The sequence below is a fragment of the Delphinus delphis genome, chromosome 3 (assembly GCF_949987515.2).
Source record: "Delphinus delphis chromosome 3, mDelDel1.2, whole genome shotgun sequence".
NCBI classification, from domain to species: Eukaryota; Metazoa; Chordata; class Mammalia; order Artiodactyla; family Delphinidae; genus Delphinus; species Delphinus delphis.
In genome coordinates, this window is record NC_082685.1 from 137,529,531 (window position 1) to 137,553,933 (window position 24,403).

Below are 24,403 nucleotides of genomic sequence, written 5' to 3' on the forward strand. Positions count from 1 at the left end.
AGCTGCCCCAGCTGAGCAAGAGAAAGGAAGCAGCAAGCTAGTCGGAAGGGGTTGTGTAAGTAGAAACTTCGTGTTTTTCCAAACTTGATTCCTTGACAGTTTGGTAAATGATTTGATTTTTGAGTCTTGATAAAATGTTTCTGTCCTTAGAATAGATTTGAAGAAAAGAGATGGGTAAAGAAAAGTAATACAAAAGAAAGAACAAAAGAGTCTAAACGCCGAGTGCAGTGGGGACACTAACAGTTCTTGCTGATTTTTGCCCTGCTTTCTGCACAGCTGAGGATGAAGATGCGGGCAGAGGAGGCTGGAGAAATTGAATTCTTTTCCTCTGCAAAAAGTTGTGATGTTACATAGGCAACATTATATGTTCAAGCTTAAATATTTCCTGCCGAAATGCAGAGTGAGAGCTCTAGGGGCAAAACAGCCTGTGGGTTTGAAGAGCAGAGACTGAGATATGGCCTTTCTACAGTGCTGTAGAAATGGCCAGGGATATTGTGAGCAGTTTCAAGGTTAAAAAAAAAAAAAAAAAGAAGGGAGAGCAGGTTTGGTCCACTGTGCGGAAGTGATCATCCTTGAAAGAGTTAAAACCCATGTCAGAATCGGGTGATCTGCGATTAAACGCAATGCCTCGCAGTTTACGTGGTGATGGGTGCTTTCAGGAGAATGAGGGGGGACCCTCAGATGCGGGTCTGAAGGTTAGGGGAAGAGGGTGGAAGAAGTTTCTGCGTGTTTTGCCTTTTGATGGGAAATTTTAAACAAATGTAGCTCTGTATGTGGCCAGTGAATCTAGGTTTTGTGATTGAAAGTGGTGAGATTAGTGAAATTCATAACTACATTTTAACGGTTATTGCATCAGCTTCCAGTAAATCTAGTTTTGTTATTTATCTACGTTATTTTATATAGTTGTCTGACAGCTGTAATTAATCAGAAGTTTATTATGTAAAAAGTGATTTTAAGGAAACAAAGTAGAACAGCCTATTGATTATAGTAACAGAGGAAAATCTGAAAGTGTGAACTCTGTAATCCACTCTGCCAATGGCTTCTGTTATTTTTTCATCAAAAAAGTAAATGAGAGCAATGGGTGAGATAACCTTTTCATTTGTATTCACTCTCCAGCCAATTGGAATGGTATGCAAAGTAAGGGCGCCAGGTGCTGAGTTTATGCTGGGGTCTATAACTACTGAATTTATATTCTAGAAAGTAGGGAAGATCTAGCCATTCTAGTAAGAAACAAAATAGCTTGAATAATTTTGATGTTTTCTTTGTCATCTTAGGGCATTAAAAAAACCCAGATCCTGGCTACTATAGTTACTAAAGGTGACCCAGCTAAAAACGGTCAATATATTGCAGTAGCTAAGAGGTCATGTGTTGGAATAAGTAGAACCAGTTTGAATCCAGTTTCCCTGTGACTTAGTACCTGTGTGGACTTGGGCAAGATGCCTAAGCTGTCACTTAGCCATAGTTTTCTCAACTGCAAAAGGAGATAATGGTCACATAGTTGTAAGGATTAACTGACATGATATTAAAAAAGTGCTTTGTGCTACCTGCAAATAGTTGTATAAATGCTCGATAAATGGTAGCTATAAGAAGGATAATTGTATCATCAGTATAAGTACTATCCTAAAGAAATTCCCTAGATTTAGTCCAGATATATCCTCTCCTTTTTTTAAGTATTGGAATTTTAAAGATATTAGAATAGTTGGGATGGCCTTAATAAATTATTTAATTTATCCTCTCTTAACACCCCCCCCCCTTTATTTCTCTTCCTTTAGTTAGGCTTTTACCAAGATATTCTATATAGCTAGGAATTTTGTGGTGTCAAATAATGTGAAAGATAAGCAGGTTTTTAAAAGTTCTCTCTATAGCTACCAGTGCATTAGAGCCCAAATCAATCTGATTTTAGCCTTTCTACTCCCCTCTTAACCCTGGGTTCACTCTAGGTAACTTATCGTTAGCTGCCCACCCTCCCCCCTGCCCAAGTACTTTTACTTTTTTAATCCCAGATCAGTGCCTGAAAATGTGCCAACTTCCTAGTTCTGGAATTTTGTCCTGATCTCTCTCCCTCAGACTTTTTTTTTGTTTGTTTGTTTTGTTTTTTTTTTTGCGGTACGCGGGCCTTTCACTGTTGTGGCGTCTCCTGTTGCGGGGCACAGGTTCCGGACGCGCAGGCTCAGCGGCCATGGCTCACGGGCCCAGCCGCTCCGCGGCATGTGGGATCTTCCCAGACAGGGGCACGAACCCGCGTCCCATGCTTCGGCAGGCGGACTCTCAACCACTGCGCCACCAGGGAAGCCCCTCAGACTTTTATATCAAAATGAGCCTGATTACTTTATCTGATTCACTTAGTGTGTCTTAAATAAAAATTAAATCATGTTTGCATATAAATGTATGGATTTTTCTTTCTCTGCTTATCTCTGCTGAATATGCTCTTTTTTCCACCACCTGTGTACAAATCACGTGTTTTATTTGTACCTCTCTGCAGAGAGCGCTAGCCCTTGTTTTGGGAATATTTCTTGTCATGTATTTAATACTTGTACATTTCTTGTCTGAGTATTTCCTACTCAGAGGGGTCATCTTTTTTACCTAAGAATGTGCTATCTAGTCACAGGAACTTCCTGAATGTAGTGGTAGCCAAGAAGTAGACTAATCGAGTGTAGATTCCAGTGAATCTTAAATGGTACAGGGGCCAGTGATTTGCAGTACTTCTTCCTGGTCTGGTGTTTTTTCATTGGTTGGTGTTTGTCCTGGATGTGATAGCAACATTTTGGTAGGCAGTAACATCTGAATCTCTTCACGTTGGTAGACTGCCCTCACTGCCACCTTCTTTCTTCCTGGGTTCTCTTTCCGTGCTGTCTTTTCATTTCTGTGGAGAATCCCCTACTTACCCTTTCCTTTCTTAGATTGGTAGAGGATAGAGAGAAGCAGGGAGAACTTGGTGTGTCTCAAATAAAAATCAAATCATGTTTGCAGAATGTTACTTGGTTGTAGAGGCCACATTCTCAAAATTTCCTTAGACATGTATTTTCTCCTAGGCATATATCTTCTACTAGAGAAGTACTTGGCTGCCTGTTCAGGCAGATCTCCATTGCATGCTTACTAAAGTATCTTGCTAAGCCAGATAGTTAAGAGGTACTTTGACAGCTTCCCTGACTCTGGCTGATCTTTTCCCCTTTACAGGGAGATTTGGGGCTAAGAGGCCCAACGTAGTGAGTCCAACAACATGGAGACAGAATCCACTGGCTAGATATTTGTACAAAGTAGAATTGTACCTGCTGGGTTTATAGAAATTCCTTGTTATGACTGTGAAGATGACAGAAAGGTTTTCTCTTTTACAGGACAGCCCCAGCAATGTGGAGAGGCCTGGGGCTGGCCCTGGCTCTTTGTCTCCTCCCCACGGGAGGAACAGAGAGCCAGGGGCAGAGCTCCTTTTGTAAGCAACCTCCAGCCTGGAGCATAAAGGATCAAGACCCCATGCTGAACTCCTATGGTTCAGTGACGGTGGTTGCTCTTCTTCAAGCCAGCTGATACCTGTGCATATTGCAGGCATCTAGGTAAGGTAGTCTTTCTGTGGTCTAGCATTTCTTAAGGGGATAGCTATTAAATACATACATACATAAAATAAAATAAAAATAGAAAAGATATTTTTATTAAATTGCATTTTTGAAAAACTATACAAGTTTGCCTAGAATATGTTAGAGGAAAGAAGACTAGGAGGGTGTTTACAGTTGTTTTCCTGGGGCTATGGAAGCTTCTTCTTCTTTTTGTGTACCTGTATTTTATAGTACCCTACTAAATATGTACTACTTGTGTAATGAAAATGTTCTAAATTGTACTGTTGGAAATGGATTAGTTGTTTCAATATAGGAAGCAGAGACGAGAGCTTTGCTAGAGTAGAATGAACACTAGACTTGCCACCAAAGGTCTTGAGTCATTTAACAAATTTATAAATATATATTTGTTGGGTTATTTGCCAAATATTTATTGGGTACAATTCTCTGTAACTGCGAGATGGCTTAAAAATATACCCTTCACAGGATTAATTTGCGGACTAAATGAGCTGATGTTTGTGCAAGCGCTTAGCATATTGTTTTAACTGAGCATAAGTGCTCAATAAATAATTAGAAAAACAAAAGTTTTAGTCTTCTAAAACAATGCAAAAAAGAGGTATGAGTTAAGTAAACAATAACAAGAGTTTCATTTAGGAAAATAGAGTGAGGAAAAAGGGAGAAGTCACTAAAATAAAATTAAATGAAATTATTCCTTTTTTTTGTATTTTTTCCAAATATTTTAGATTGGAAGACCTGCGAGTAAAACTGGAGAAAGAAGGATATTCGAACATCTCTTATGTTGTTGTTAATCATCAAGGAATCTCTTCTCGATTAAGCTATGTGCATCTTAAAAATAAGGTTTCAGAACATATTCCTGTTTACCAACAAGAAGAAAACCAAACAGATGTCTGGACTCTCTTAAATGGAAATAAAGATGACTTCCTCATATATGACAGGTGTGTACACACGTGTATACATATATGCATACACACCCACCCCCCCAATTAAAAGATACCTGCTTTGTATTTAATTTAATAAGTAATTTAAAATAACACATCTGCTTTTATTACCAAATACTCAGTTTCAAAGTGAGCCCGTTCAAATGTTTGGTTTTAGTATTTTTGAAATGACTTCTTTTCACACAAGGGAATTCACCACTCCAGTAGGGAAATAAAGAAAATTGACTATACTTTTTTCCCCTGTAAATTAGCATTCTGATTAAATTAAAAAAAGAATCAATTTGTACCTCACATACAATTCTAACTTAAAAATTTTGCAGATGAATAACCATACTTTGCAGGCCACTTGCTTATCTCTAATCTAATTACTAAATTTTAAGTTTACATGCCTGCATTTCTGAACTATAAAATATGTTAATTATTTAGGTATAATCGGCATGAATCTGCTTTTGATTCCATGAATGAGTAAAACGTTTGTATTTTCAAGGAACCTCAACGCATACATTATTTGATATCACTGGGACTTCCTTGGTGGTGCAGTGGTTAAGAATCTACCTGCCAGTGCAGGGGACATGGGTTCGAGCCCTGGTCCGGGAAGATCCCACGTGCCGCGGAGCAACTAAGCCCGTGTGCCACAACTACTGAGCCTGCGCTCTAGAGCCCACGACCCACAACTACTGAGCCTGCGTGCCTAGAGCCTGTGCTCTGCAACAAGAGAAGCCACCGCAACGAGAAGCCTGAGTACCACAAGGAAGAGTAGCCCCCACTGGTCGCAACTAGAGAAAGCCCGCGCTCAGCAACAAAGACCCAATGCAGCCAAAAAATACATAAATAAATAAATAAATTTGACATCACCAATGTTTCTAGTTGGTGCTGGTTTTTCTTTTTTTTTGGCTCTTCAGGAACGGTAAGCCAGACTCTGCCAAGGCCTAAGACCTACTTGGTCTTACTCTAAATATTTTTAATATTACATGTCATTCTTTTAGGATTGCAAACTTCTTATTCTGTTGCAAAGTGTAACCCTTTGATAGTCATATAAAATTGTATATACAGGGTAAAATAGGGGTAAGAAGGACATTTCAACTCCACTATTTCTGAAAATGCCAGGCGTTGTATTTCCATTTCTTTCACCGTACTGAAATTTTTGTTGCATCAGATATTTTTTTAAATCAGTGGGCTACTGGCCAAGACTTGAGGATCTTTTTGTTATGCTGTGATTTCTTCTTGTGTGGAATTTGTGCTGCTTTAGCAGTTATGAAAGGATCGTGTGATTTGCAGAGCCCAATTTATGATGTCAGTGGTTTGAGCATTGATAGAATTTACAAGTCAATTACAAAATTGTATTTGACCAAGTCACAATAACTAGATTGCATAGTTTTGACATTATTTGTTGTGACATATCTATTTCACATTTCAAAATCAGACTCACTATAGTCTTGTCGTGACCTGACCTGGTATACAGTGCCAGGGAGGTTGTTTGAGACCCCATTCAAGGAAATTTACTGAAGTTATGAAAGGGTCTTAGTTATAAGACCATTGAACCTACAGTACCTATCCCAGATGGTGCATGAGTAGGATCATGATACAGAAAATACTGTAATGACTTTGTTATTTTTTTCAGATGTGGCCGCCTTGTATATCATCTTGGTTTGCCTTATTCCTTCCTAACTTTCTCATATGTAGAAGACTCCATTAAGTCTGTTTACTGTGAAAGTAAATGTGGAAACTGCTCTCTCAAGGTATTTTTCTCAATTATTTTTACTTAGAGAAAAGAGGAAATCTTTTAAGAACTATTTAAGTAAGTTAGTGTTTCATGACTAGCTAGTCAATGTTTCTGTTGGTGTACTAAAAATAAACTACAACAGTAATTTTTATTAATATAATTACATATGCTTCCTTTTATGTAACATATACTTTAAAACGTCTTTTCAAGATCCATATTGCTGCTTTTATCTAGAAGAAGTTTAGAAAACAAAAAAATCAACGTAGATTACGTATTTCAGTTACCACCGAATGATATTGCATGAATATAAGTACTTAAAGAATTCAGCCAACATAAAATACATTATTGCAATATTCTGAATGTGCTCATATAAGAGCATAGTGATAGCAAAGATTATCCATGGCATTACCTGAAGTGGAATTGGGGCCCAGATAACTACTTAATTTACCAAGAATGTAAAACTGTCAGCTTTTCTGTGAAGCCCTTACACAGTGCACTTGGAATTACTGCATTTATTTCACAATGGAATAACTTTTTTATTCATTACTGATATTTCTCTCTTAACAACCATGAGAATATTTATTCCTTGTCATGAGAGACACTATATTTACAAGTGGTTTATAAAAAAGATACTCAAGGAATTGATTTTAACTTGTATTAACTAAACTTCTTTTCCTCTCAAACTGAGAAGGAAAATAATTCCAAACAGTGTTTCCTTGACAGAGCAAGTGGGCAAAATTCGAACTCAGGTTTAAAAATAATCTTGAATTTTTATTTCTAAAATAAAGGAAGCTCTGCTTCCTTTATATTTTTCCCAACTCTAAAGAAAGCCATTCAGATTTTAATGAATCACTTAAGTTGTTAAGAAGCTCAACAGTTTAATTACTCTAGTTATGTCATTTTTCACATTTTAATCTTCATAATAATACCGTGAGGGTTATTTTACTCCTTTTACAGATGAGGAGACTGAAGTAATGCAAATAAAGTATTAACTCAATGTCTAACTTATACTAAGTGCTTAATGAATGTTAGCAATATTGATTCCTCATTTTTTGGGACTTTTTTTTCAGCATTCTGCATTTTCACAAATGCCTAATAGTTGTAAATATACCTAGGTATATTGAAACAAAGGTAGAAACAATTCTCATAACATGTGTAAAGTTTACAAACATCTGTAAATAGAAATGATATATCGTATTATCTGATATGTCAAATCAAATTGGAGTTTTTCTATTTCATTGCATCCTAGATGCCACCAATTATATGACACATTATTTATGTGTTATTAAAAACTGCTGTCAGTTAGAGTAGGATACAATACTATAAAACTATCAATAGTAGGATGCATTCCAATTTTAAAGATATTAAAATGTGAAAAAAATACATTGTAGAATCAATGAAATATAGTAATTGGTTTTTTGGAACCCATACGTATACCAAATTGTTTGTTTTTAATAAAACACTATTAAGTTCTCAAAAGTAATTCAGAAACAACCAAAAAATGTACCATTTATTAGTTGTATGCTAAAATCCAGTGGAATTTATAACTTTTCAAAACCTTCAAAATACCAAATCATGTCACTTAGTGAGTGTTTGAATTTCTTATATGTTACCTTTAAAAATCATTTTTTCACGCATTCCTGCTAAATCTATAAATTTGCTGGTAAGTGATTTATAAATTTATTCCAGACACTAGAATATGAAGACTTCTGTAAAAATGTATCTTTGGCTACTGTGGAAAAAACAACCGAGGCTCCACAGCCCCATCACCATCACCATCACCATCACCATCACCATCTTGAGAACGGTCATCTTTCAGAGTATCCAAAACCAGAAGCACCAGATAACCCTGAGCATCCCCCTCCTTCAGGTCTTCATCGCCACCATAGGCACAGGGGTCACCAAAGACAGGGTCACTCAGAGAACTGAGATGCATTACAACTTTCTTTTCCACAAAAGAAGCTCTGACGAAGTGGATGCATAAATCAGTTACTCTGAAAATTTCCCAAAGATTCAGAATCAGCTCTGAGTAGCTGATGATGACACTGCCGACATCTGATATTTGAAAAAACAGGGTCTGCAGTCACCTGACAGTGTAAAGACAACCTCCCCTCTTTATGTAGCTGACAGGGCCTTCTGGCGGAGGAGCACGTCACTGAATCTTGACAGTGACGTTTGCCTCCAGCTGCCTGCCACGCAAGTCAGCAGCTCAAGCCTACAGAAGCCAGCACCAAATGAAGCTGAGAGAAGAAGGCAGAAATGTGAAAATGACCTTCAGATTAAACATTTACAATCAGATGTACTGCCTAAGTCAGTCTAGACAATTACAGCTCCAGCATTTTTATAAGCTACCTAATTAATAGTGATCCAAAAATAGGAATTGGATTTGTGTACACATGGAGAAATTGGCTTCCACATTTTAAAATTTAAGTCAAAAAATGTTTACCCCCAACCATATTTTTATTACAGGGCAGCTGAAAGGTGGTTGCAGCATTTGGTTCCTATGTTTTTCTTTTTCTTTCTCCAGCATTCTACTTGCATTCATGAGAACAGAAACATAAACTATGACCTAGGGGTTTCTGTTGGATAGTCGGCAACTTAGAATGGAGGAAGAACAACAAAGACATGTTTTCCATTTTTTTCTTTACTTATTTCTCAAACAATATTATCTTTGTCTTTTTAATCTTACGTTTTTAACAAATTAAACCTTTAAAGAAAGAAGTGATTTCTGTCTTTTCAGATCCAGAAATACTCATACATGAATATTTTGCTATGATTACATTTTAGATATCCATTTATACTTTTTTTACATCCAAGACTCATATCTTGATTTTTACTATCACATATGAATGAAGTCTTTATATCTTGCTTTCTTTGTCTAGCATTGTATCGTACTCTTTAAAATTTAAGATTGCCAGTCTTGAAAGATAGATGGGAAATGATAAAAGAATGTTGTCTATCTCTTGATTGCTTAGAAAGTATTTCCATAGTCAATGATGGTTCAATAGGTAAACTAAGTCCTATAAACCTGAACTTTTTTATGGCTGATACTATTAAGCAAGAATGCAGAACACGATTGGCAAAAGTGTGCATTTGTTTAAATAAACTCAATGAAGTTTAAAGCTGTCTTTTTGTTTTCATTGTAATTACTTAGTATGTTATATTGACAATAGAAGTGAATTTTCAATTGCTTTTAAAGAAATTAAATAGCAACTAATGAATTTACTTCCATACTCAAAACCGTCTACGCTTAAAGTAAGAATCTTTGCCAGCAAGTTTAAATTGAGAATCTTTGCTAACAGAGAGGCGTTGCTCTAAATCGTGAATGGTATTACGAAGAACTGCAATCTCCTTGTTCTTTTCTTCTTGAAGATGCTGAAGCTTCTAAAGAGAGCAGAAAAATTTTGTTATTGCTGTTCATAAATAATAAGGTTAAGTACAAGGAACAACAGAACAACAGCAAAAACTATGCTTCTGGTTTAAGTAGAAGTAGGTATTAAAAAAGATACCATATTTTGAAAGGTCTATAATTTTGCTTTTGTGGGATTTAATGGGGTAAAACTGGTACAAGGATACAAAAACACACATTAGCACCATTTGTTTTAGTTTGTTCCATTCTCCCTATATAGCTTGAAATTATAAACCATAAATAAAGGAGTTGAACAAGAAGTAATCTGCTATCTGAGTACCTAAATAACTTCAGAATAGTAAATCAGCCTTAGTTCAAAGTACATTATGGAATTCCTTAGATGGTCCAAAGAGTCAGAGGACTTCTCTAATGTTTTAATTTACTACTAAGATTTACTAGTTTAAATTGAAAGAGACTTATAAAGATTATTAAAAATCTAATATCTTTATTGTGTGATATATTTTAAGGAAAACTGTTAAGTATGTTGTTAGTAAATATAACCTTTATGAAAACACACTAAGAGAATTAATTTTTTTAAGCAACAGCTGTGCAAGAAAAACTCACATACCCTTCTGTAGATACTGTGTGGCAAAACAGTAGAATCTGGATATGATTTTGATTTAGTTTGAACTCTTGCTAGTTTGGTATCAAACTGAATCAAGTTTAAAAAGAAAGTTGAGAACATTTTAGTTAAACAATTAGAAACAAATGTTTCTATAAATATAAGTATAATCCATTGTATCCTTAGACATATAATCTGTAATTCAAGTGTATTCACTGTATAACAGAGGATAGAAAAGTCTTTAAGAAAGAACAAGGAATACCCAAACAAGATTAACCCTGGCTGCATTTTAAAATTACCTGGGGAGATTTTTTAAAGAACCAAATACCTGGACACTACCTTAGAAATTCTGGGGTGGGGTCAGCATCATTTTTTTCTCAAGACATCAGTTGATTCTATCATGGAGGATTAAGAATCTAGTTAATTAGGGTTGAGAATCTAGTTAACTTAAAGATACATAAAAATATTTTCATGTTACTGTGAGTGTACTTTGTAAAGAATATGTAGTATAATCAACAGTCATGGGAGAAAAACATATACCCTTCTGCAGAAACTTTGAGGCTAAATAGTAGAATTTGGATATGATTTTATTGATTTAGTTTGAACTCTTGCTGGTTTGGCATTAAAGTGAATTGGGTTAAAAAAATTCTCATGGGCCATTGTTACAGTCATATTTTTTGCAAAATCTTCCATTATAATTTTTCCTTCAGGTTGAATTTAATGTAGCCTCACTGTGAACTAAGAATAAACTCTGTGAGATTGTGTTCTGGTTTGGGGAGAGAAATGGATTATAGTTATAATGAAGATAAATAGCAAAGAGTTCTGTATATCAAACAACAAACTTGGGCTAGACCAGTGACAGGGCCAGGATGGTAAACAAAATGCACATTCCCAATCAGTGGATTAGAAGTTGATGGCCAATCTTGAAACACAGTCTATTTTATATCAGATGGCCATCCATCCCTCACTGTGGTTTGTGGGTACACTTGACCAGAAGGCAGGAACAGCATCAAAGAGCCTCGAAAGTCAACATCAGTCCCCTTTTGCTCAATAATTATAGAATCTTCAACACTGTATCTCACCAAGCACCTCAGGATACCAAACTTTAAAGAACATGAAAACTAGGTTATCTTAACTAAGTAGGTGAATTCTAACAACGTAAGGTAAAGTGGGAGTCAAGCTGAGGGAAGAATGATGGAAAGGGAGATTAGAAGGATCTAGACAAAAATGTAAAGGGCAAATATATTGTCAAAATATCAATGTCTTTGAGATTCTGACATCTAATTAAACAACCAACTGAGAAGGCTTTTGACCCAAGAACCGGAACCTCAGCCTTTGAGATGCCCTATTTAAAGTCCCTTTAAAAAAATCTGGTTTGTCTGCCTCTGTATTTCTACATATTTATTGGGAACAAATTAGTCTCTTTTTATTTTAAATAAAGAAAAAGAAATTTCCAGTTAGTTCACCAGGGTTCCACAATTTCTGCTGAGGAGAGAGTAATGTTTAGGATTAGAAACACTCTCCCCACAGCTGGAATGGTAGTCCTAGAAAGGCTGCATAGACTCAGCTGTAAAATGCAGGTAATATGAGTTATCTGTCTCTGCTGTCAGAGGAAAATACCCTCTGGAAACCAGGACCTTTTGAATGACTGAAGAGTCCCACCTTGAGGCCAAGTGCTGAAAGGCAGTGTAGCTAACAGTTGTACTGTACCAGGTTTAAGCATTGCATGTGATGGATGAAGAATGAGCATGTGTGAAGCCCTCTCACAGGGTTGTTTCTAATCCTGAAATTTATCTCACTCTGATGACAAATAACCAAAGTATGGCCTAGACTAAGGGATGCATCCTCAAATCTAGCAGAGCCTTAAACACTTACCTCTAGCTGTAGTTTGATTATTTCACTTTGTTTTTCCTTTTCTTGATTTCTTAACTTTGCATTTAACTCTGAGATTTCCACCTCCTTTTTCTCTATCAGTTCTTTATTCTTTTCTTCACTTAATTCAACTGCATAAAAACATAAATTCATCTTAACATTTCAAAAATCTTAAAAGATTTTTTTTGAATTTTAAACAATCTACAAGAAAGTGGAATTTATTAATAAAAACATGTATTTTAGAAACTGTTTACATGCAGGGTAGCTTTTATATATTTTTAACAAGCCCCTGAAAAATGCTTGCGATGCAAAGGTTGCCCATTGAATGCTTTTGAATGAATAATTTGTACTCTTAAATATCTAGAGAGTAATATTCTCTAAATGCCTAGAGAATAAATAGGAGATTTAATGGTTAAAGAGGGACACATCCTGGGTTCCTAGTTATAGAAGGCCTCAAATTACAGGATGACTCTAGAACTACATCAGCTTTTTCTGGCTCCCTCACCATTTCCCTTCATAAGCATTTTGTCCAATAAATTTCTTTGACTGTCTACTCCCATCTTGTCGGCTCCTTGGAGGACCTGAGCTAGCACAAGAAAACAGGTATGATGGGGCACTTACTGCTTTGTAAGAAACGAGGAAGCCATCATTAGTGGTATATGGAGTACTGGTAGTTCCTAGTACACAACGGGGGTCTGATTGCTGAAGATTTTACCAGAAGTAATCTGGGGGAAATGTCCTGGTGGAGGTGAATGCCTTGCAGGTGTAATAGTTCAGGCATTTGAAAGATAGAGGGAAACGATGCCCACAAAGACAGTAGAGTTGGAGAGTTACTGCTAAATTAAATTGACATCCTACTGAGGGATAATGAGAAACAGTTGTTAACAAGAATTTAACGATTTAAAGAATAGGTGTGGCTAATTATTAGAGAAATGCAAATCATAACTACAATGAGCTATCACCTCACACTGGTTAGAATGAGCATCATCAGAAAATCTACAAACAATAAATGCTGGAGAGGGTGTGGAGAAAAGTGAACCCTCTTGCACTGTTGGTGGGAATGTAAATTGATACAGCCACTATGGAGAACAGTATAGAGGGTCCTAAAACACTAAAATAGAACTACCATATGACCCAGCAATCCCACTACTGGGCATATACCCAGAGAAAACCATAATTCAAAAAGACACATGCACCCCAGTGTTCATTGCAGCACTATTTACAATAGCCAGGTCATGGAAGCAACCTAAATGCCCACTGACAGACAAATGGATAGAGAAGATGTGGTACATATATACAATGGTATATTAGTCATAAAAAGGAATGAAATTGGGGCATTTGCAGAGACATGGATGGACCTAGAGACTGTCTAGAGTAAAGAGTAAAGTAAGTCAGAAAGAGAAAAACAGGGCTTCTCTGGTGGCACAGTGGTTGAGAGTCTGCCTGCCGATGCAGGGGACACGGGTTCGTGCCCTGGTCCGGGAAGATCCCACATGCCGCATAGCGGCTGGGCCCGTGAGCCATGGCCGCTGAGCCTGCACGTCCAGAGCCTGTGCTCCGCAACGGGAGAGGCCACAACAGTGAGAGGCCCGTGTACCGCAAAAAAAAAAAAGAAAAAAAGAAAGAGAAAAACAAATATCGTATATTAATGCATATATGTGGAATCTAGAAAAATGGTACAGATGAATGGGTTTGCAAGGCAGAAATAGAGACACATGTAAAGAACAAACGTATGGACACCAAGGCGGGGGGATGGTGGTGGTGGGATGAATTGGGAGATTGGGATTGACATATATACACTAATATGTATAAAATAGGTAACTAATAAGAACCTGCTGTATAAAAAAAATAAAACTCAAAAAAAAAAAAAAGGAAAACAAAACAAAAAGAATAGGTGTGAGAGCCAGAGGGACTCTTTGGTAGCTTACAAACAGACTCTCACCAACTCTAGTGGAAGAGCAGGTAGAGCTGAGCAACAGAAAATCTAATCATTAAAGTTGCAGAACTCCAGAGATGCTGAAATGTTCAGCCAAAACAGGTCTGCTATGCTAAATCAGGGTCCTAGTTGGGAACACCTAAGATCCTGAAAAATAGGACAGGAACATCTGGATAAACACCTGTGAGGATGCTGGCTGTGACAACTCCCCTAAATGCTCGGAAATTGCAGACCTACTTTTTCCTGTTAAGAACTAGCACTAACCTAGCTGATGAAAGATGCTGCAGAGGCTCCTCTCAGAAGATGCCCTTCCCTCCTCTTTTGGCTGCTAGGCCAATAACTAGGGTTAAAGCGCAGTATAACCTGGTTGGGGGAGTGCTGGGGCTGATAAGGGGGGAAAGTGATTATACCCCAGAGAGCCGCAAGAATTAGCTAGGTTGTATTGGAAAGAGCCATGTGAATACCCTTGAGAACGGACTTTGAGGGTGCTGGATAGAAGAAGACTGAAAGTAAGACTAGGTAAGCAAGAATTCATTGACTTGAAGATACATACTCTTTAGGGACAGGGGACATAATACCCTAGCAAGGACCTAGGATATGGGACAAACTCTGTTAGAGTAGCCTTAGACCTCTAGGGAAAGCCCTGGCCAAAGCTGAGTGAAGTGGGAATACCTGAGATGCCCTGGCAGATAGTAGAGAAAGGCATAAAGAGGCTCTCGAAAGTTGGCATGCTTGAGTGGATATGTTATGTGAGGCAAGATAACTCAGCAAAAGATCATGTTCCTTAGGAGGGCCCAGAAGACACACTATTAACCAAGACCACAAGGAATGTGCTGGTGAGAGAAAAACCAGCACCACCAAGAAGTTCAATGGTTGCTCTCATCTGCAAGCTTGGGCTGACAGAAGAGGTGGGTATAAAGTTGGGCTCATTAATATCTATGCGGATGGTGTCCCCCCTCCCCCACCAAGCTGTAGAAGCCAGATGATGGTGCTTAACTGCCAAAACCCAGGAGGCCACAATTATCATAATGAGCAGGAAGGTCAGAGAGCGGCCAAAGGGGCGTGATTTTCGACAGTTGTAGAGTTAGTTAATAGATGAGCAGCCAAGCTGCTTAACACCTAGTACAAAAGAATCCAAGTGGAGGAACGGCTGAGGGTACATGCCCCAGTTAAAAATTATTATCCTTTGCTCGGTTCCCCAGTCTGAACCACGTTTTTGGTCTAGAACCCGCTGGCTGAAAAGACAGGGTTAGGTCCCTAGGAGGAAGAACATTTCAACAATCCCTCTTGTAGGTTTCTCCTGAGGAAGAAACATCCACAAGAACCATGGAGAACCTGCTACCTGAACTCCTATGGAGAAGTAGGTATGTGTAGTATAAGGAGGGGACAGTTGTGGCCATGAAAATGCATCTTTCAGATCTCCAGCTTCAGGGAACATAATTGGCTCATTGTCTTCATGACCATGTTTATGCTGAGCTCATGATTCCCAAGAGCTGCTCCTAGCCAGTGACTGAACTTGGCAGGGACACTAAGGCAGACTTGTTCCTGAGAGTTGCTGAACTTGGTTGATGGGCAAATTTGGCCCAACTTTGCTGAAACTTTCTTATAAGTGTGTCACAGTCTAAGACTTCTGCCCAACACACCTTCCTTTCTTCTCTTCTTCACAGAGGTTAGACCTGTATCATAAACCCACGGCTAACCCCGTCTCCCCCAGTTCCCTCCCTATCTACCCTCACAAATGTTTGCCTTAACAAACCTCTTGAATGTCTAATTCTGTCTAGGCATCTGCTTCTCAGAGAACCCAGAGAAACTGCAAAACTCTTTTCTAAAATGACTATAATTTTGTAGTCCCACTAGTAATGTATGAGGGCTCCAATAGCTCCACATCCTCACCAACACTTGGTATTGATAGTTTTATAGAAGATTTTAGCAGGTCTAAAAGGTGCAATGTGGTATCTCATTGTGGTTTTAATTTGCATTTCCCTACTAACCAATTATGTTGAGTGTGTTTTCATGTGCTTACTTTTCATCCGTATTTCTCTGGGGAAGTGTCCAAATATTTTACCCATTTCCTTACTGGGTTGTTAGACTTCTTACTGAGTTATAAGAGTTCTTCATAGATTTTGGACATAAGTCCTTTATCAGCTATGCATTTGTAAGTATTATCTCCCTGTCTGTGGCCTGTCTTTTCATTTTCTTAACAGTGTTGAAGGACAGAAGTTAATAGTTTTGAAGAAGTTCAATTTAGAACTTTTTTCCTTTATTTTTTGTACTTTTTGTTTCTTTCTGAGAAATTGTGGCTAACTCAGGGTCACAAAGGTTATCTTCTATGCTTTCTTCTACTTGTCTTATAGATGTAGGTTTACATTCAGACTTATCATACATTCCAAGTTAATTTTTGCATATGGTGTGCATCTAGGCTCATTAAGAAAGTTTTTAATACCTTTATGAAACCAGTTAACTCTCAACATAATTTCATGAGACTTTGCTGAAGGAAGAATATTTCATTAGTGAAATTATATTCAATATGCTGAGTATATAAATATCAAAGTTAACTATACATTTTATATTAATTTTACAATGATATTAACTATTTCACATTAAATAATGTTAAGTGCAAACTCCATGAGTCCAATTTCTAAGTGTTATAATTTATATCACATAAATATATATAAAGGAACAAAAACTAAATTCAAATGTGTCAAGCAATGTTTATTCAGAATACTGGCAATTACTGAAAAAAGTTTATATATCTGTGTAAATTGTTTTATGGTATCTTAGAATTCAGTAAATTTTAAAACTTACCTTTTTTCTGCATATCTTGATAAAGTTTTGTTATTTCTGTCTTATGTCCCTCCTCTTTGATTTTCATTTCACTCATAAGTTTGGCAATACTATTCTTATATTCCTAAAGATTAAAATATACATTCATCCTTCAATTTGAGTATGTGTAGACAACTTTTGATTAATTAGAAAGATGAAATTTTCAGTTTATATTAATTTTTGGTATATAATCATATCTAGAGGGGAAAGATATTGTTCATTGTTTGAATGCTAAGCTTTGAGAAGGACCAATTTCTGGTCCAAGTAGATAGAGACCATCTAGAGACAATGATTTTTTTTTTTTAATTTATTTATTTATGGCTGTGTTGGGTCTTCGTTTCTGTGTGAGGGCTTTCTCTAGTTGTGGCAAGCGGGGGCCACTCTTCATCGCGGTGCGTGGGCCTCTCACTATCGCGGCCTCTCTTGTTGCGGTGCGCAGGCTCCAGACATGCAGGCTCAGTAGTTGTGGCGCACGGGCTTAGTTGCTCCGCGGCATGTGGGATCTTCCCAGATCAGGGCTCGAACCCGTGTGCCCTGCATCGGCAGGCAGACTCTCAACCACAGCGCCACCAGGGAAGCCCCCCCCCCCCCCCCCGCCCCTTTTTTTTTTTTCGGTACGCGGGCCTCTCACTGTTGTGGCCTCTCCCGTTGCGGAGCACAGGCTCCGGACGCGCAGGCTCAGCGGCCATGGCTCACGGGCCCAGCCGCTCCGCGGCATGTGGGATCTTCCCAGACTGGGGCACGAACCCGTGTCCCCTGCATCGGCAGGCGGACTCTCAACCACTGCGCCACCAGGGAAGCCCTAGAGACAATGATTTTTTATCTTTCCCTCTGAATTCTCATCACTATATTCAGAGCATATCATAGATGCTCAAAATATTTTGTTTAATTGTATGAATAAATGCCATGACAGCATTAAAATATGTCAAAAAAGCGTCAAAGCTATATTTTAAAGCCAACTTTAGGCACTGTTTGATGGTCTGTGCGCTTACCCTAATGTAGGATGAATCCCTTTGAATGTGGGCTGAATTTCTGTTTCTGAAAATTATATAAACATTCCTAATTCCCAGAAGGAGGTTAAGCATTACCTATGGTAAGGGTTACTTTTATGGGGAGGCTAAAGAAGGATGAATTTGGGGTTTGCGAAGTGCTCAACAGCCTCCTGAGGTTAGTTTCTTAGGTTGTTGAAGCATAGAAGTGATTTATTATGCTAATACGGAGAGTGGCATTGAGAGAGGTGTTGAGAGAGAAATCCTCCAAAGATAAAATTTACAATTTTTCCAGAGGTATGTTTCTACATAGAGAAACCACTTACAGGCAGGAGAAAAGGAAAGCAGGAAGAATAAAAGTGAGGTGGGATAGTAAGAAAGAGACAACGATCAAGGCAAGAGGCCCAGAAAAATCTCTAAACACCATAAAAGCAGGGACTTTGTTTTTACTCACTGTTGTATTCCTAACTCCTAGTGTATATCCCTTGATATATATTTTTTGAATGAATGAGAGTGCAAATAAGAATTAAGTCAGAGGTTCTTAGCCTAGACCCAGTGAATAGCTCCTCTAGATTATCAAAAATTCAAGGGGATATAGTCAGGAGTCCTACTTGGGCTATGTTTTTTTGCCAGGCAACTTGCAGGAATGGCTGAACATATCCAACCATTGCCTTTGATTAAAGCTGGGCAGGTGACTAAAGGGGTGAATCTCATAAACTGCTATTTTTCCTATGTTTGTATCTAGATTTCTAGATGGGCAACTATAGAGTGCCTTTCATAAACTTCTCCTGACTCAGATGGTTGCATTAAGCAGTTGCTGCTCTGGGAAACCACAAGAGACAAATCTATGTATCTTTTCCCCATTGACTTTCCCACCTGAAATGTTTCCATTAATTTGGTAAGACCCAGGATTTTCACTGCAGCCTTGAGGCATAAGCCTATCCTAAATGTCTGGGCTGGGGCCAGGCTGTATCTAATTAGGTTCTTCTCCCCTAGTTTAGCCTGTGCCAGCCCCAAGGAGTCCAATCCTTTTTCCTTTTTAAGAGGACAAAGTTCCAACAAGTTATTCTTGGTTGCCTTCTTTTCATTTGCTTTCTGGGAACTTTAAATTCCAAGGGACAGCTTCTGGTTATATTTTTGTTCTTATAAAACTTAATAATTCTTAACATATTCCATAAATATGGCCGTTAAGTAACTCCTAAGTTTGTTTCTAGGGAGTGGTTCTCCATATGTTTTAGATGTGCCTGGAGGTTTAGTACTAGAGAATTTTCATTGGATTGAGGTGATCTTTAGTTTGCTTTGGACAGAGATTAATAAGTTCAGAATCTTGGATCATGGCATTTTCTCTGTAATTCCCATCCCTCTGAAAATTCATAGTATTCTAGATAAAGCAGTATTCTATGACTTGACATTTTAGAAGAGAAAAGAGGCAAAAATTTTCCTCCTTTCATTCTGTCCCAGTTACACCCTGACTTCACATTTATTGTTGAACTCTAGAGGCAAGATATGAAAATGATGGAAAAATAAAGGAAACAGGGGAAAGGAAAAATAAAGGATGGGATATAATCCAGAGATATTTAAATTATTTCAAAATTGGTGATGAGAAGCTAAATTTTCCAAGAGCACAGTCGGATGCCATTCATTACTCCTGAGTATTACCCAGAAGCCCTGGAAGGGTTACAGAATTAGCCTGTATTTCTTCAAAGGCTCCTCAAGTGAAGAACCAGATTGAAATAGAGATGATCCTTCAAGTTGAAGTTCTAAGCTGGATACAGATCCAAGTTGAGTTTTGGAAATCTTAGGTCTGCCAGAGTTTGACATGTTGGCTCTTAGGAGATGAGAAAAAATTAGCATAATAAACTTCCCACAGGGCAGAGGGGTGGGAGCTTACATTTACTGAGGACCTTTTATGTTCTAGGTACTGTGTTTTATGTTCTATAATTGCCATCATGGCACTGCTCTTATAGGAGAGAAGAAAACATAGCAGAGGGTATGTTGGCCCTTGGGAGAAAATTAATTGGTGATCCACATAAAATGCTGTCTTCATTTAGATGGTACAATAAAATTGCAATAAATTACTCAAATCATAAATATTGAACACATTCACTTTATTATAAAAAAGTTTTAAAGTGCTAATTGAGTATATTCTATAGTAAAAAGTCTGGCACTCCCATATATATTTACTCTAAAAATTTTGGCTGTCTTTTTTTTTTTTTGGCGGTACACGGTCCTCTCACTGTTGTGGCCTCTCCCGTTGCGAAGCACAGGCTCTGGACGCGCAGGCTCAGCGGCCATGGCCCACGGGCCCAGCTGCTCCGCGGCATGTGGGATCTTCCCAGACCGGGGCAAGAACCCGAGTCCCCTGCATCGGCAGGCAGACTCTCAACCACTGCGCCACCAGGGAAGCCCTTGGCTGTCTTTATTAATGAAAAAAACTACTTTATTTTTTCTAATTTGGGAAGACAATGCTCCACAGGGATCTGATTGAATATGAAGACACACAAACTCACCTGTTCATGAGTTTTTAACTTTTCTTTCATAAGATCAGCATTTCTTTTTAGTTGTTCATTTTCACCTGTGTAAAAAACATCAGTGAATATCCTAATATATAGAACTTTTAAATTAATATGGGAATATGTTTAACATTTCAAGTTTCCATTCATGTATGTATTCAACACATGCATACAGCATCAACTACACACCAGGCTCTGTGCATGACATTGGGAATGTTGAAACAAAAAAATTATTTCTCCTCAAAGAACTTACAGCCTAGTGGTGAGACAGATGTGTAAATAGTTATGATATGCTATGATAATTGCTCTGTAAGGGCAGTGTGTCTGAAATATGGCGGGGAGCTGTGGAAGAAAAGCTTAGGTCAGCTTGAAGTCAGGAAAGGATTTGTAGAAGAGGAACCACTTGAGCTGAGACTTAAATGATAAGTTGGAGGAATGTGTTCCAGATACAGAAAACTGCACAGAAGACTTTGGGCTTGAGTGAATATAGCACATTTGGGAAAATTACAATTCAAATACAGTATTGTTGGAATGTAAATTTTAAGGAGAATGTGTTAAATAGGTTGGAGATGTAGCCTAATAGGAGGTAGACATATTCTATATGAATAACTTTGAATTTTATTTTATAGGTTACAGAATCATCAAAGAATTTTGAACAGTGAAGTGAAATGATTAGTTACATGTTAAAAAGATTATCCGGCAGTGCAGAGGATGAATGGGGGTGGGGGTTGACCCCAGAGGAATGGATATCAGTAACAAGTGATCAAGTAAGAAATAACAGGAGCCTAAATTAGGTCACTGGCAGTAGGAGACAAAAGGAAAATAAAGATAACTATTTAGATGATAGAATTAACAGGAGACTTAGTGACCGATTGGATAACAGAGGCAAAAGAGAAAAGGGAATGTTTGCCTTCTAGTTTTCTGATTTGAGTGGTTGAAAATTGTTCATTGGTTTGGGAAAAATTAAAAGGGGAAGCTTTTTAGGAGTGAAGTGATGAATCTAGATCTTTACCACACCAAATTTGAAATGCTTGAGGTATCCAGAAGAATATTTCTTGTAGGCTGAGAAACATTTAGAGGTGGCCAAAGGAAGACTATCCTATAAAGAAGACTAAGAAGAAGTGTCCAGAGACGCAGGTGAGGGTGTTACTAAGAAAAGAGAGTTTAAGGGGGTTATAATCAATGGCAATAAATGCAGTAAAAAGATAAAATGAAAGAACTTTGAATCTGAAAACTTTGGGAGATGTTCAATTGTTCTAAGTTGAAGACTAGGTGAAGGTAAGGAAATGGAGAGAGTGAGTGCAGACTCTTCCCTTGAGATTCGATTGTAAAAGGAAAGAGTGAGGGTAATTGGAGGGAATAAACCCAAAGTCAAGAAAACTTTGTCTTGTTTGTTGAAAAGGTGGGAGAGATCTGAGTTGTTTAAGTGCTGAGAAGAATGGCCAATAGAAAGAGGGAAATGAAAGAGAGAAAAGAAGAGACAACTGAAGATGCAATATCCCAGAAGAGAGAGGTGAAGAGAGATGAAAGTTAAACCCATGCAGAGAAATAAACTTTGGATAAGAAGAAGGATTTTCTTTTTTCTAAGCTAATGAGGAAGGAAGGAAGGATATGCCTGTGTATGAATACATTGGAGGAAGTGCAGTGGGAAGCAGGGGAGGTAGATGACAGGAAATGAGGTAGTTTATACCTGACAGCTTTCATTTTTTTCTGTGATATAGAAAGTAAAGTAGGTTGAAAGAGAAAGAAACATTTAAAGTTGGGGGCTTAAAGGATGAAAATTTAAAAAGCCAAGATAAATTAAGGGTATAAGTGATACTGGGACTCAAAAATTAAAAGGAGTCTGCAGTGTATGATTTTTCACCAATAGCCTTCAGTAGTCTGCAGTGTATGATTTTTCACCAATAACCTTCAGTAGCTGTAGCAATGTAAGTAAAACAGTGTATGGTTGGATTGATCTGTATTTGAGGATTAGTAAAGTTTGTATTGCAGAATGGGTGAGGGAAACAAAACTACTGTCAAAAGAGAAGATGAGTGATATCCTAAGCTAGAAAGAAAGGGAGGTTTTAGCTTTCAGCAACATTATTAAGAACCACAGTTGTATTTATATAATGCCTTTCCATGTAAAACTTAAATAAGAAAAAATGAAATTAATTAAAATGTAGTTTTGCATCTTTAATTTGTCCTACTGTTTCACACCTATCATAATTGACATTTTTTGTATATAACCAAAATGTTTCTCTTGATGAAGGATGATGGAGAAGGAGTGGTGCTTCACAGTTTTCTGTATTCACTCTTGTTAACCTCTAGGTGTTTTTAGGAAAATCAGATATACTTAGATCAGGAAAGAGCCAATCCTGGTATAGTGCGTGGTGAGAGTTCAAAATAGAGTCAGGATCTCTACCTGAGCCAGACATTAAAGGTGTTCAGAGCTAAAATTAGGCCACAAGTAGGATTGGAGCCAGGACTGGAACTGGGAATCAGTATGAGATAGAGGTCAGGACTTGAGTTCAGTGCCCAACTGGGATCAGTGACAGGACTGAATGAGACATTAGACCTGGATAACAATAATTCCAAGTTCTGTATTATCCACACTCTGTCATATTCACAAAGTAACTTGCTGGGATATTGATTGGGATCACTTTGAATCTATAGAACAAGTTGGAAAGAACTGACATCTCGACAATATTGAATCTTCCTTTCCATGAACATGGACTTTCTCTTTATTTATTTAGTTCTTCTTTGACTTACTGTATCAAAGTTTTGTAGTTTTTCTTATATATATCTTATACATATTTTGTTAGATTTATACCTAAGTATTTCATTTTGGGAGGTGCTAATGTAAATAGTATTGTGTTTTATTTTTAATTTAAAACAATTTATTTATTTATTTTTGGCTGTGTTGGGTCTTCGTTGCTGTGTGTGTGGGCTTTCTCTAGTTGCGGCGAGCGGGGGCTGCTCTTCGTTGTGGTGTGCGGGCTTCTCATTGCGGTGGCTTCTCTTGTTGCAGAGCATGGACTCTAGGTGCGCAGGTTTCAGTAGTTGTGGCTCAGAGCCTCTAGAGCACAGGCTCAGTAGTTGCAGTGCATGGGCTTAGTTGCTCCGTGGTATGTGGGGTCTTTCCAGACCAGGGCTTGAACCCATGTCCCCTGCACTGGCAGGCGGATTCTTAACCACTGCACCACCAGGGAAGCCCCAAATACTGTGTTTTAAATTTCAAATTCCACTTGTTCATTGCTAGTATATAGGAAAACAATTGACCTTTGTATATTAATCTTGTATAGCTCAACCTTGCTGTAATCACTTAGTTCTAGAAGGTTTTTTTTTGATGAATATTTTAGATTTTCCATGTAGATAATGATGTTATTTTTAATTTTTTTGCGGTACGTGGGCCTCTCACTACTGTGGCCTCTCCCGTTGCGGAGCACAGGCTCCGGATGCGCAGGCTCAGCGGCCATGGCTCACAGGCCCAGCCGCTCTGTGGCATGTGGGATCTTCCTGGACTGGGGCACGAACCTGTGTCCCCTGTATCGGCAGGCGGACTCCCAACCACTGCGCCATCAGGGAAGCCCCCCCATGACTCTTCCTGATTTATGGTTTTCTCAGGGTATATGCCCAGTAGTGGGATTGCTGGGTCGTATGGTAGTTCTGCTTTTAGTTTTTTAAGGAACCTCCATACTGTTCTCCATAGTGGCTGTATCAATTTACATTCCCACCAACAGTGTAAGAGTGTTCCCTTTTCTCCACACCCTCTCCAGCATTTATTGTTTGTAGATTTTTTGATGATGGCCACTCTGATCATGTGTGAGGTGATACCTCGTAGTTTTGATTTGCATTTCTCTAATGATTAGTGATGTTGAGCATTTTTTTCATGTGTTTGTTGGCAATCTGTGTATCTTCTTTGGAGAAATGTCTTTTTAGGTCTTCTGCCCATTTTCGGATTGGGTTGTTTATTTTTTTGATATTGAGCTGCACGAGCTGCTTGTAAATTTTGGAGATTAATCCTTTGTCAGTTGCTTCATTTGCAAATATTTCCTCCCATTCTGAGGGTTGTCTTTTCGTTTTGTTT

The 24,403-nt window shown here is 38.0% G+C and overlaps 2 protein-coding genes across 2 annotated transcripts in view; one reads left to right on the forward strand and one right to left on the reverse strand.

Moving 5' to 3' along the window:
- The window catches only part of SELENOP (selenoprotein P), a 40,288-nt gene extending 30,932 nt beyond the window's left edge, over positions 1-9,356 (forward strand). The window contains 4 exon segments of the mRNA XM_060009532.1: positions 3,336-3,551; positions 4,292-4,504; positions 6,129-6,246; positions 7,920-9,356. Coding sequence (XP_059865515.1) covers positions 3,336-3,551; positions 4,292-4,504; positions 6,129-6,246; positions 7,920-8,513 — 1,141 coding nt within the window. The 3' untranslated portion in view covers positions 8,514-9,356.
- Positions 9,088-24,403, reverse strand: part of CCDC152 (coiled-coil domain containing 152) — a 39,693-nt gene continuing 24,377 nt past the window's right edge. The window contains exons 5-9 of the mRNA XM_060009533.1: positions 20,332-20,396; positions 16,815-16,917; positions 12,077-12,204; positions 10,208-10,291; positions 9,088-9,614 (exon numbers count right to left, since the gene is read on the reverse strand). Coding sequence (XP_059865516.1) covers positions 9,465-9,614; positions 10,208-10,291; positions 12,077-12,204; positions 16,815-16,917; positions 20,332-20,396 — 530 coding nt within the window. The 3' untranslated portion in view covers positions 9,088-9,464. The remainder of the gene's footprint in view (positions 9,615-10,207; positions 10,292-12,076; positions 12,205-16,814; positions 16,918-20,331; positions 20,397-24,403) is intronic.